Source organism: Furipterus horrens, unplaced genomic scaffold (genome assembly GCF_987537825.1).
Source record: "Furipterus horrens unplaced genomic scaffold, mFurHor1.1.pri manual_scaffold_8, whole genome shotgun sequence".
NCBI classification, from domain to species: domain Eukaryota; kingdom Metazoa; phylum Chordata; class Mammalia; order Chiroptera; family Furipteridae; genus Furipterus; species Furipterus horrens.
Window position 1 is genome coordinate 81,751,318 of NW_028327178.1, and position 13,190 is coordinate 81,764,507.

Sequence of the window (13,190 nt, forward strand, 5' to 3'; positions counted from 1 at the left end):
CAAACAAACTAGACCCAGGGAGGACTACACCAACACACATCATAATTAAAATGCTAAAGGTTAAGAATAAAGAGAGAATCTTAAAAGCAGCAAGAGAAAAGAAGAGAGTTACCCACAAAGGGTTACCTATAAGACTATCAGATGATTTCTCAAAGGAAACTTTGCAGGCAAGAAGGGACTGGCAGGTAATATGCAAAGTGATGAGAGGCAAGGACCTGCAACCAAGACTACTCTACCCAGCAAAACTATCATTTAGAATGGAAGGGCAGATAAAATGCTTCCCAGACAAGGTAAAGCTAAAGGAGTTCATCATCACCAAGCCCTAATTATATGAAATGTTAAAAGGACTTATTTAAGGAAAAGAAGATCAAAACTATGAGCATTAAAATGACAACAAAATCACAGCTATCAAGAACAGAATCTAAAAAATAAAAACAAAACAACCTAAGCAGACAACCAAAGTGGGAACAGAATTACAGGTATGGGGAGCATGTAAATAGGTGTCAGCTGGGAGGGAGGAGGGGGGAGAAGGAGGGAAATGGTGCAGGAATTAAGGGTGCAGAATAGAGAGGGGGATGTTAAGAATAGTACAGGAAAGGGAAAAGTCAAAGAACTTATATGCATGATCTGTGGACATGAACTAAGGGGTGTGACTTCTGGAGGGAGGAGGGGTGCTGGGTAAAGGGGAGCAAAGGGAAAATAAGCTGGGACAACTGTAACAGCATAATCAATAAAACATACAAAAAAATAAAGCCCAGGCAGAAATGAAGTTTACACTAAGTGAAATAAAGAAAAATGAACAAGGAAGCAACAGTGGAACGAATGAAGCTGAGAATCAAATCAATGATTTGGAACATAAGGAAAAAAAAATTCAATCAGAACAGCAAGGTAAAAAAATCCAAAAAAATGAGGATAGCATGAGTCTCAGGGACTACTTCAAATGTACCAACATTTGAATCATAGGGCTGCTGGGAGAAGAGAAAGAGCAGTAAATTGAGAACTTATTTGAAAAAGTAATGAGAGAAGTTCCCTATTTTGGTGAAGGAAATAGACATACAAGTCCAGGAAACACATAGTCCCCAACATTTGAATCATAGGGCTGCTGGGAGAAGAGAAAGAGCAGTAAATTGAGAACTTATTTGAAAAAGTAATGAGAGAAGTTCCCTATTTTGGTGAAGGAAATAGACATACAAGTCCAGGATACACAGAGTCCCAAACAAGATGGACATAAAGAGAACCACACCAAGGCACATCATAATTAAAATGCCAAAGGTTAAAGATAAAGAGAGAATTTTAAAAGCAGCAAGAGAAAAGCAGAGTTATCTACAAAGAAGTTCCCATAAGACTGACAGCTGATTTCTCAAAAGAAACTTTGCAGGCAAGAAGGGATTGGCAACAGGCATTCAAAGTGATGAAAAGCATGGACTTACAACCTAGATTATTCTATCCAGCAAAGCTATCATTGAGAATTGAAGGACAAATAAAGTGTTTCCCATACAAGGTAAAGCTAATGGAGTTCATCATCATCAAGCCATTATTATATGAAATGTTAAAGGGGCTTACTTAAGAGAAAGAAGATCAAAACTATGAACACTGAAATGACAATAAATTCACAATTATCAACAACTGAATTTAAAAAGCTAAGCAAACAAGCATAACAGGAATAGAATCATAAATATGGAGTTCATTTGGAGGGTTATCAGTTGGGAGGGGGGAGGGGAGAATGGGAGAAAAGGTACAGGGATTAAGAAATACAAATTGGTGGATACGGAATAGACAGGGAGATGTTAAGAACATAGAGTAGCCAAAGAAGTTACATGCATGACCATGGACATGAACAAAGGGGGGATGCCGGAGGGAGTGGCAGTTACTGGGTGGACACAGGCAAAGGGGGAAAATTGGGACAACTGTAATAGCATAATGAATAAAATATATTTTTTAAAAAGATGAAAAACAAAAGAAATAATCCCTCAAAGCAACATGTGTCCTAAATTTTGCAAGAAACTTTTAGAAATAGTGCAACTAAAATCTGTTTACTATCTTCCTCTAGGAATGTAACTAACATTAGCATAATAAAGACTTTGAGAAGTCCCATAAAAGAAATTTTTGTAACCCATAGTTTCCCAAATTTATTTGACTAAGGAATCAATCCCTCAACCCCCTTCCAATTTCCCTTTCAGAGAGCTGCTGTTCCCAGGAACACACTTTAGTTAGTGCAAATTAGCAGGTGAATGCTCACATCCTATGTAATAATGAAACAAGGAGATTAGGCAGTAGTAGGTATTAAGTCTTGAAATGTCTAATCTTAAAACCTGTAGCAGATTTTCTTTACGAAGGCATGTCTACTGTCAGCATAAGAAAAGTCCAAACCCTTAGAGAATTTTTATGAGTTTATTTGTGACAAATTGAAAATTGCGATAAAGCAAAATCTGAATGGATTGAGAAGATGCTCCAGAGAATGTCAGTTTTGCATCGTATTTTATATATTACAACCAAACGTGGAGGCATAAGGAACGTTACATGAAATCTATTGGTGGTAGATTAGGGAGGTGGGAGAAAGAAAAGCAGGGAAATCTCTGTGATTGGATAGAGAGTAAAACAGAGAGACACATACTTCTTTTACATCGGTGGGTATGGGACAGTTTGTTAACATTTACAGCACACACAGGTAATATGAGGAACCAAGAGAACAACGAGGGGTTCCTGGTGTCCTGCTCTGGTGGAGAGGTTGTGCCCTGAGGGGTCTGGAAAAGGGATCATTCTGACATTCCAAAGGCATGTTATTGTAGATGCAAAAAGACAATAAATAGACAGGCTCAGTAAAGGTAAAGATTGACCTTTGTCAAGGAAGATACCGGCCTGGGACATGACGACCTGCCACGACCTCCTATTAGTTAAGGAGTTTTATGTTCAGACCATCCTATGTGGTAACCTGCAGTCTCGGAGTTTGTAAGGCTACCATGCAGGTCTCAACGGAGCTTGCTGACTTTGGCCTGTGGCCCCTTTTTGTTCACACTACCAGATGCTTCTGGAAGGTCTGCTGGAACTCCGGAGCAGGAGGCAGTATTCCATGCCTTTGGTTTACTTGAACGTTAGGGGCTGCCCTGAATTTCATCGGAATCAGCAGTCCTCCAGCCTTACCTGCTCAGTGACAGAGTTCTACTCAGTCTCAGAAAAAGGGCTGAAATCTCTGGAGAGACATGAGAGGTATCCACCAACTTGCATTTCTAGGGGAATAGGGTTTTCTAAGAAGGGCAGGGGTATATCTAGTAGAGAAGGCAAATGCAGGGTGCAGCGCATTGCCCCGTGATGAAAAGCATGTGCTTTGAGGTTCTGAGTCTCCCCCTTTGCCACTTTCAAACCTGGGCTCTGAGCTTCTGTAAAATGGAGGTGTGATAGTAATACCTCCTGTGAAGGAAGCCGCTACCACAGCAGGCCTGAGACTGCCTACCTTGAAAAGCCTTATTTGCTAGGTTGGCCCTTGGCTGGCACCTGGAAGCTTGGGTTATAGGTGGGTTCCCACCATTTCCCCATAAGAATGGCTTGCTTTGGCTAAACAGGTTATGCAAACAACGTGGTTTATGCTGAACCCCTGCATTCCTGCTGGAGTCTGGAATTTGGGCACAGACCAGGCAGAGGGTGCCTGTGTGACCGGTACCCAATAAATTCCCTAGGCACCAAGTCCCTAATGAGCCTCCCTTGCAGACACCACTTCACACGTGTTGTCACAGTTCAGTGCTGGAGGCATTAGTCACATCCTGCGTGAGTCCACTGGGAGAGGACCCCAGGAGACTTGCGACTGGTTCCCCTCAGACTCTGTCCAGTGCACCTTTTCCCGTTGCTGATTTTGCTTTGTGTCCTTCTACTGTAATAAATCACAGCCATGAATATGACTATATGATGAGTCCTGTGAGCTCTAGGAGAACTCACAAATCAAACTTGGGGGTGGTCTTAGGGACCCCAAATGTAAGGGTCTTGTGAATGTTAAGTGAGATCACACACATTGAACATTTAGCACCATGCCAGGTACCAACTAAGCATAGACACATCATAGAGGAGAGACCATGCACCAAGCAGATCTTCACTTCCCTATGTGTCCCTCTGCTCAGTGTGCTAAAAAGCACCCTGACTTTGTCCCAAGCGTGGGACTCCTCACTGCTATCAGAGTAATGACTATCACTAATGGACTATCACTACACATCACAGAGATTCTCTCTCTGCATTTAGTTGGGTGTGAGCATCACAGGAATGTTGCTTTAGGATTTGGAGCTGTTTTTTATTTTCCTTTTCAGTTGCTTCCTCTGTAACACTTTAATTGAAATTTATTAGACTATAGGACTGTATTTATTACCATTTAGGTTTCAGTTGTATAGTATCACAGGATACAACATAGTAAAACTAATTCAGCCATGGGTTTTCTCTCTACAGCTGTCTTATTTAAAAACAAGAACAACATTAATTCATTAATAGCTTTCTTTGTTATACTTTCACTTGAATGCTGTAGCAACCCCTGGGAAACTCACAATCAGGAAGAGAATAGTAAGACATTTCTATTCTGGTTCTAAAAATATGTGGCCTTGCATTTTCAGTGCTTGTTCAGGTATAAACACATGCAAAAGAACTCTTCTAAAATGATTTTTCTAAATGATTGTTTTTAAAAATGGTTATAAGTTTATTAAAATGTCAAGAGGACTTAGCCAACACATGACCAAATTATATTTTCCAGTTTATTTTTATTTTCACTAAATAACACTGAGAGATGGTATATAGAGCCACTTACTTATTTGGCATAATTTCCTGGCCACTGAAAACATTCCAGGCCCTCAACCACTCAGACCGTAGCATCACAATCAAGACTCTTCTAAGTTAACACAATTGTATAGCAGCTAATATAGTTATTCAGATTGGATGTTGTTACTTGAGACTTTGAAGCAACAAAAACAGAGAAAAATGGGCCTCCGAAGATGCAAGGAATGGGATAATAATGGGTCTTTGCATTTCTGTGACAGTAAGCTTTTTTCCATGCAACAATTTACTCCAAAATAGAATGGCATAAAGCAACAGCCATTTGTTTGTGTCCTGATTCTGTAGGTCAGCACTTTGAGTCCAGCTCGGCTGGATGCTCCTCCTGCTTGTTTACCTGGGCTCCCCTGGCAGGTGGCTGCTGGTCAGGAGGTGGCTCTGCCTGCAGCGCTAGTTGTTGGCTGGCCTGGCAGGTGGCTGGGCTACGTGGTCTGTCATCCTCCAGCAGGATAGCCTGGTTCTCGTGCTGGCTGTTCGTTCCAAGAGCAGCAGGAGGGGTTGTGTCATGGTTTCAGTTCTGCCCGGGGCTGCAGCAAATTACGTGTTCAGGTTCCCAATCAGTGTAGGAGAGGCCCACCCAAGGGCATGAGCACAGGGAGGCATGAATGCCAGGCGTCATTCCTGAGACAGTCTGCCACAGCTGGCTTCCTTCGCTGCTTTACACTTTGGCTTAGGTGCACTCAAACGTTTTAAATCAGTTGATCAATATTTATTAATTACTGTAAGAAAAGTACTTAAAGAATAGAAATATATATGTAATTACATTTTCTAGGAGAAGCAACATCAAGGTGTTTGAGCTCTTATCATATATTATTAGTTTTTCGTTAGCACCTTATATTAGTTTTCTAAACTAACAGCCAGGGTAGATGGGAGGAAGGACTTTGGTAGAGTCTGGGAGTTAAGGCCGTGAAGGATCTGATCACTATCAAGAGAATATATATGCAGTGCTGTGATCTGAACTTGACTCTCCACAATGCCTATGTTGAAATCCTAACCTACAAGGTGATGATATTTGGAGGTGGAGCCTTGAGAGATGGAGTCCTCATGAATGGAATTCTGCCCCTTATGAAAGAGGCCTGAGAGAGTACCTGTGTCCCTTCCACCATGTGAGGTTACAGCAAAAGGACAGCCATCTAGGAAGCAAGTCCTCACCACACATAATCTGCTAACACCTTGATCTTGGACTTCTAGCCTCCAGGACTGTGAGGAATAAATTTCTGTTCTATTTAAGCTACCCACCCTCTGGTATTTTGTTATAGCAGCCCAAACAGACTAGACATCCATGTAGAGGATGTAACAGGAGCTTGACAAAACTGGAAGGCAACAGGAAGGTTCCGCTTGCCAAGTGTATAAAGAAGAAACAGAAATTTTAATGATGGGCAAAGGGAAGAGAGGAGGAGAAGGGAGAAGGGAGACAGCAAAGGAAGATGTTAACATATATAGAGCTCTGAGCCCGGGTGCTATTCTCTGAATAAATGTATTCTTGGTGATTTTAGTCCATCAGCCAATATTTCTTCAGTCCTACTATATGCTGGAAACTGGCCAATAGTAATGAACAAGCAGGCAGCATCCCTTCTCTTGTAGATCTTACATTCTAGTAGGAAAAACAGACACTGGGTACGCTGTCACTGTAAGTAACTGACAGCAAGTGGATAAGAGCTGAGGAGAATATGTACATAGAGCTAGAGGAGTGTATAGCCCAATTATTCAAGTCTGAGGGCTAAGATAAGGCTTCCCTAACAAAGCAACATTGAAGCCAAAACATCATCTTATATGATGCCCACAGCAGTGTGGTGAGGATTTCCCAAATGATCATGATTGCCCTGTTCACAGTAACTCAGAGAAGGAGAAACTGTTACTCAAGATCACAGAGAATAAGTGATTCCCTTGGCATTCAAGCCCAGGTTCTCTAACATGTTTGCTGTACTGTAAAGCTCACAGTGCTTGAAGAATTTCTAAAACAGGCAATGCCTGACTATTTAGTCGGGGGCACTGACCTCTTTTCCCTTAGGTGGTCAGTTTAGGTAATGACAACAACCAACACAACAATAGCCGTCCAGTGTGAATGAATCAAAATTATTATACCTATTATTTTGTGAGATGAGCAAAAAACATGTTTTGGTGTGCCACAGAATTTTAATTATTAGTTTATGTCTGCCAATAGATGAAAAAGGTAGAAAATTGCTGATTCAGAGAAATTAATGAAAAGCTGTAACTGTGAATGAATTAATTTTCCTGTGGTCTTCTCCTGGCAAAATGTAAATAGCTGCCTCTTTTCTGTTTGCATTTCCCAGGATTTTGCATCATGTTTGGAAAGAAAAAGAAAAAGATTGAAATATCCGGCCCATCCAACTTTGAGCACAGGGTTCACACCGGGTTTGACCCACAAGAACAGAAGTTCACAGGCCTGCCCCAGCAGTGGCACAGTCTGCTCGCAGACACGGCCAACAGGCCGAAGCCCATGGTGGACCCCTCGTGCATCACACCCATCCAGCTGGCTCCCATGAAGGTATGGCAGGGCTTTGTCTTGAAGTTGCCTTAAGGAGCATGTCCTTATTTGATGAAGTGTATCATCTTTACTGGCAAACTATAAAATGCCTAAGTTGTATATTTGTTTTTAAATATCCACAGCTCAGCCACAATTATTCCTCAATGATTATAATGCTCACCACTTAGAATAAGTTGCGGCACATGCAAAGGAACCTCAGCTTTTAGATGTGAGATCGTTTTTTAAAATCAGACACATAAAATGCAATCACAAAATAGGAAATGTTTATTTCACTTCAAATGATGTTTGCTAATCTTTATACTGAAGAATATTATTCACCCCTTCTGGTAAATATTGGTAATAACCCTTACTTAAACATTATATTAGACAACCTTTTGCTGTTTTGCATTTGCCCTCAGAATGTTTAAACTTTTCTTTTATTTAAAATTTATTATTAACATATTTTACAATAGACTTTTTATGTATATGCATATATATACACATGCATACATATACAGATTTTATTATGTAATCATATATTTACATAAGTATGCATACATGTATATTCAAATTTGTCTTTATAGTCTAAGAAATAGCTATTTCAAATAAAAATGAATCATTTGAGTCCTGGAATTGGATATAATTACCTTAAAGAAATGGCTAGTAGATTGTTGGCAAGAATTGTTCATGGAAATAATTACATTAAAGCAGAAATCAGACCAAATAATTTTCAGATATATTAAGTTTCTACAAAAAAAATCCAGCCATTGCAGATCTCTTCTGTACCTCAGAATAAGAGTTTCACAGACCATCAAATAATTGCCCCCAAAGCTCCATATAGTAGTTAAACATTTTTGAAGTTTATCATTATCTTGTAATAGATCAGATTATATTCTGCATCTTTTGTTTATTATATTAGTAGACATCTGAGGTGCATGAATACCTTATTGTATGTTAACATGAATATTGACTACATTGTCTTTAAATGATAGGAAAAACAAAAGCGGATGCATTTTTTAAAGGGTGCAAACAAGGACTATAGCTAATAAATTAGAGGAAATTCTTATTAGGTACCACTGAGCTGCCTACATTAGAATTGCAGTTCCATCTTTCTGCATTGCCTTGGTCATTTTGGTCTGGTGTTGAGCATGTGAGTGAGTTCTGCCTAAAGATCAACAAAGTCTTCTAATCCTTTGTCTTGTGAATTTGATTTTCTGATAGGGTTTTGAAACTTTTCAGGCCAGCTAAAATTAAAAATACACAAAAGATGAATATTTGAGAAGATAAATCTTTAGGGACAAAAAGACTTTCTATTTTAAACAGGTATTGATTGATATTTAATAGAAACTAACCAATTAACTCTATTGGTTAATATTAGGCAACATTTTACTATTAAATATATTTTTCCCCCAAGAGAAAGCTGTGTTTAATTAATGATCAAATAGTAGGATGAGTTAGATGGTAAGAGGGACTGGATGGTGTGGGGCTTATGTGTGGCACACTCGAGTTTGCTGTTGGTTAAACCCGATGTATGGAAGACACAGGTCTGAGATCAAGAAATTGTTTTATTACAAAATGAATTGATCCATTTACAGGTCAGATCCAATTTAAAGTGTGCCAACCATATTGATTTTATACGCAATCTGGAAAGTTTTAGGGACATACCAGTTAAATGGGTATGAATAGTTGAGATGCAGAGAGACCTTCTGAGTTTACAATTGTCAAAGGATATTTAGGAAAAAATATAAGCCTTACAGAAGAAGTAGTGTGTTGTAAAGATTGTTAATTTTTTACAGAGGAAAATGTAATTATAAAATGAAACTTGTTGAGTAGATTACCTATATTTTAAAACCTCTTGTCAAAAACACCCGTTGGAAAGACCTATGACAGTGTCCGTTAAGGTGACTGGAACCAAGGCTCTCACCAGGAGGGCAGGTTGTTAATCTTTTACTAAAGCTATCACTAATATTTCTAAACTTGCAAAACCAGTGAGGAAAGCAGACTTGGACTCTCTCAACTCTCAGTGCCTGGAATCCCTCCTTCTGTTTTAGTATGCCCTTCAGCTTTGCCAATGCCATGGAGACTGGAGGAAAAGCCTCACACTGGCCCCAGATTCTCACACTTGCCTAAATTCGGGAGATTTGGGCAAGGTAACGTTTGTTCCAAAGGAGTGCACAAAGCCAAAACCAAAGCCAGATTTATTATATGTCATTTCTATGACCCAACCATATCTAGAAACTTCTGAACAGCAGTTTTTTATTGTATAAATGAAGTTAGTATATGATGAGCCCCATTCCTGCTTTTCTCTTCCAACACTTTCTCCTCTTTCTCTCTCTCTCCTTCCCTTGCTCTTCTCTTTTTTTCCCTATTACTCTTATACACACACACCCCTCTGAAAATTTAAAAAAAAAAAGGAAAATTGATATTACCCACTTAAAAGTACCATCTTTCTTTTTTTACTCTAGTGTTTCACTTAAGATACACTAACATTTCCTTTCAAAAACTGAACAGCCTTAAGTTCAAATGATCTAGTTGTTCCTCCCAAAAGCAAAAGCTGATGTTTTCAGGGTAGAGGGATTCATGACAAGAAACCTGTCACTGCAGGTCTTCACCCTTCTTCCATTTGAAGGAGGGCAGGGCAATCACACACCTTCTCCAGAATGGTTGATGGCTCATCCCGGCACCCAGTGTGACAATTCTGTAATCACAAATGAGTGGATCCCACACCTGTGGCTCACTGGGACAAGTAGAAAATAATTAGACTTTCATATTTCATGATCCTGGAATTTGGAAGATGGAGCCTATGGTTCCATTCAAAGGTGGACCACTAAGACCCCATGAACAGGTAAATGCTCTCAGTCAATCTCTCTCAAGAGTTTAATATCTGCAGTCAACCTCAAGACCAAGGTAAACATAAATAGAATGTACCATTTTAAAGCAACTGTCAACAACAGGTTATATTGGAAAATAATTTATGACTAATTGATGGTTAGATCTGTTTCTGAAGGCTTTCTCTCTCTCAGTAATCAACATGCCTTGCCCAGCATTCCTGCAGTGACTGTGGTCTCCTGCTTTAACTCCACATAGTGACAGAATACAGGCAGGGGTTCTGTGACCACCTCACTTTGACTTTTCCCCCAATTCTATTCCCAGCACAGATGCTAGTGTGAAGCAAAGCAGCCATCAAATCTACAGTAATATGCAGATTTTTCAGAAATATCCCTTGAAACAGGTCTGAACAAAATCCACATTATTGTTATCAGACATTGGATAGCATTTTACAAAGTACAAAATTTTAATATTTATTATTTTGTGGCATTCTCATAACAACCATTTAATATAAATGAAGAAACCTTGACTCAACACAGTGGACTAATTTGTTTAAATTCACTCAATTTCTGATTTGAACCTAGATCTAATAATATCAGAGACTCAGCTGCCTTTGATTACCCCACATGTTTCTTCCCTCCCCATGTGCATTTCTTCCCAAAAGGGTTAGTGATTACTTTGTGTGCCTTCCACCTCCAAAGTATGTGCTTTTGACAGGGAAAATACAATAATAATTCAAAGGAGAGAACCTCATTTTGCATTATCAGATAGGTGAGTAGAGTAAGTGGTACTTCTGAGCAGGAGAAATTTTCTAGTTTCCTTCAAATAGCATAAGAAAGATTGATTGGCCTAGAGAAGTTTGGCGAAAAACAACAATAATAATCAGAGATGTTGGTGATCAATTATGACCCTGATCAGGCATGGTTGAATAGGTGCTTCACCTATACCATCTGGTGGACTAAGTTATTTAACTCAGTTCTTCATTCTTCTTGCCACAGCCTCATGGAGGGTTAAGTACTTCCCCACCCCTTGAACTTGGTTTTGGCCATGTGACTTGCTTTGGCCAATGGGGTGATGTGAACAAAGGCTTGAAATGTACAGCTGAGATTTACCTTAGTGCTTTTACCATCACCATAAGAACATGCCTTGGATAGTTCAGTGATTCTAGAAGAGCGAGTACTACCCTGGCCCATCTGCATCCCTATAGCTTGAAGCAGTCGCCCCAGTCCCAGGTCCATTGTATGAGGTCTGTCCAGAAGGTATCCAGCCATGTAATATGAAAAATAGAGACATTTATTGAAGAAGATAAAAGATACAAGAAACATTGTAAACAGGACAGTGATGCCTCAATTCCCTTTAAAGTAGGCACCTTGGGACCTCACACAGTTCTCCCAATCACTATCAGCTGCCCCGTTATATTTTCCTGAATCTCACTGATGGTCAAAATCTCTTCCCTTTCAAAGGTGATTTTAGTTTTGGGAAAAGCCAGAAGTTGCAGGGCACCAAATCTGGGCTGTAGTGGGGCTGAGTCACCTGGGTGATTTGATGTTTCGCCAAAAAACCTCTACATGAGACATGATGCCTGAGCTGGCGCATCATCATGATAAAGCTCCCAAGCACCAGTTACTCATAGCTGTGGCCTTCCGAATCATCTGAATAGTTTCTGCAGGGGAATGTTCTAGCTTAACACACAATTTGCTGCAGATTCGTTGCTCTACCTGCTCGGTCACTTTGAATATGATGACCACACAGTACACATGCTCACTCCATGGCATCTACTGCCCTCACTGACTAGTACAGTGAAGTCGTCATCATTCATGATGCACATTCCAGTTCACTCTCCTTGGCTTCCAGGTTGCATCAGTGTCTTGCAAACTGTTCTCATGATATTAACAATGGCTGGACTTTCTCCAGGCAGACCTCTGTACAAATGACACTGAATGTGTGTGTGAGGTGGGGGGAGTGTTATGCAGCATTACAGTGCAACTGATGGATACAGTACCTCAGCTGTCATTTCTTAACAAATGAGTGGTATTTACTTAACCTTTTAGGTACAGTCATACCTCATCTTGAGCTTTGCTTAATTACACATCAAACATGTTGTGCTTTTTACAAATTGAAGGCAAAACCCTCCAGCCACAAAAAGCTTACAATTGGTTTTATTGTGTTACTCACTTCATTGCAGTGGTCTGGAACTAAACACAATATATCCGAGGTACCCCTGTTCTGGAAAGCAAGACTTAGCAAGGTTAACTAGTAACTGGAAGAGGCCCAGGATTCAAACCCCAACCCCTGATTCAGAAACCCATGCTTGTAACCACCATACCAGCCCGCCTCCTGATGATAAGGGTATGTTTGGACATGAGTGTTTTATTCATAAGTGCTGCTAAGTCAAAACAAAGTCACTTCCTTCTTACCTAATCCTGCCTTTTCAGAGTCTGACAGATGACACAACTGACCCAGTTAGGTCAAGTGAATTTTCCTATGGTCACAGAGCAAGTTAATGTCAGATGTCAGATAATGTTTCTAGGTGTAGGGATGCTTCTGACTAAAGTATTTAGAAAGCCTAGAGTTAGCTCATAAACTAGCACTTGCTTGAATATCTGACAGGGTTACCATTTAAATGCCTACCTCCCTGCAATTTCTTATCATTACTGCCATATGACTTTATTTTCTAGTTGTCGAGTATTCAGAGCTTTCTGCAGAGCCTTTCATTATGCATGTAGTTCATACAGTCTTCTCAAGTGAATTAGGCCAAATATTTAAGGAGGAAATGTCAATGAAAGTGTGCACGAAGAAGCAAATGAGTAAATGACCAAATGCAGGCTGCTCACTCTGTCCCCAGGGTGGCCTGGCTGCTCCTCGCACTGATCCTATTGGAGGTCAAACAGTGAACCCTCAGAGCACAGCTTCTGTCCAGACTGCTATTGGTTTCCCATTGAGTGGTCTGCTCTGAACCATGGTCAGCTGAACTCCTCAAAGAAGGATGGTGGTGCTTTGATAAGTGGAAAATTCTTTATAAAGGAAGATGATATTTTCAGGAATGCCGTATTTGCCCCAGCTCTTCTCT

At 40.0% G+C, this 13,190-nt stretch overlaps 1 protein-coding gene across 1 annotated transcript in view; it reads left to right on the forward strand.

Moving 5' to 3' along the window:
- Window positions 1–2,866: 2,866 nt before the first annotated feature.
- Window positions 2,867–13,190, forward strand: part of PAK5 (p21 (RAC1) activated kinase 5) — a 106,051-nt gene continuing 95,727 nt past the window's right edge. Inside the window, exons 1-3 of the mRNA XM_090285026.1 lie at window positions 2,867–2,927; window positions 7,098–7,312; window positions 9,343–9,441. Of these exons, the coding sequence (XP_090141152.1) occupies window positions 2,867–2,927; window positions 7,098–7,312; window positions 9,343–9,441 (375 nt within the window). The remainder of the gene's footprint in view (window positions 2,928–7,097; window positions 7,313–9,342; window positions 9,442–13,190) is intronic.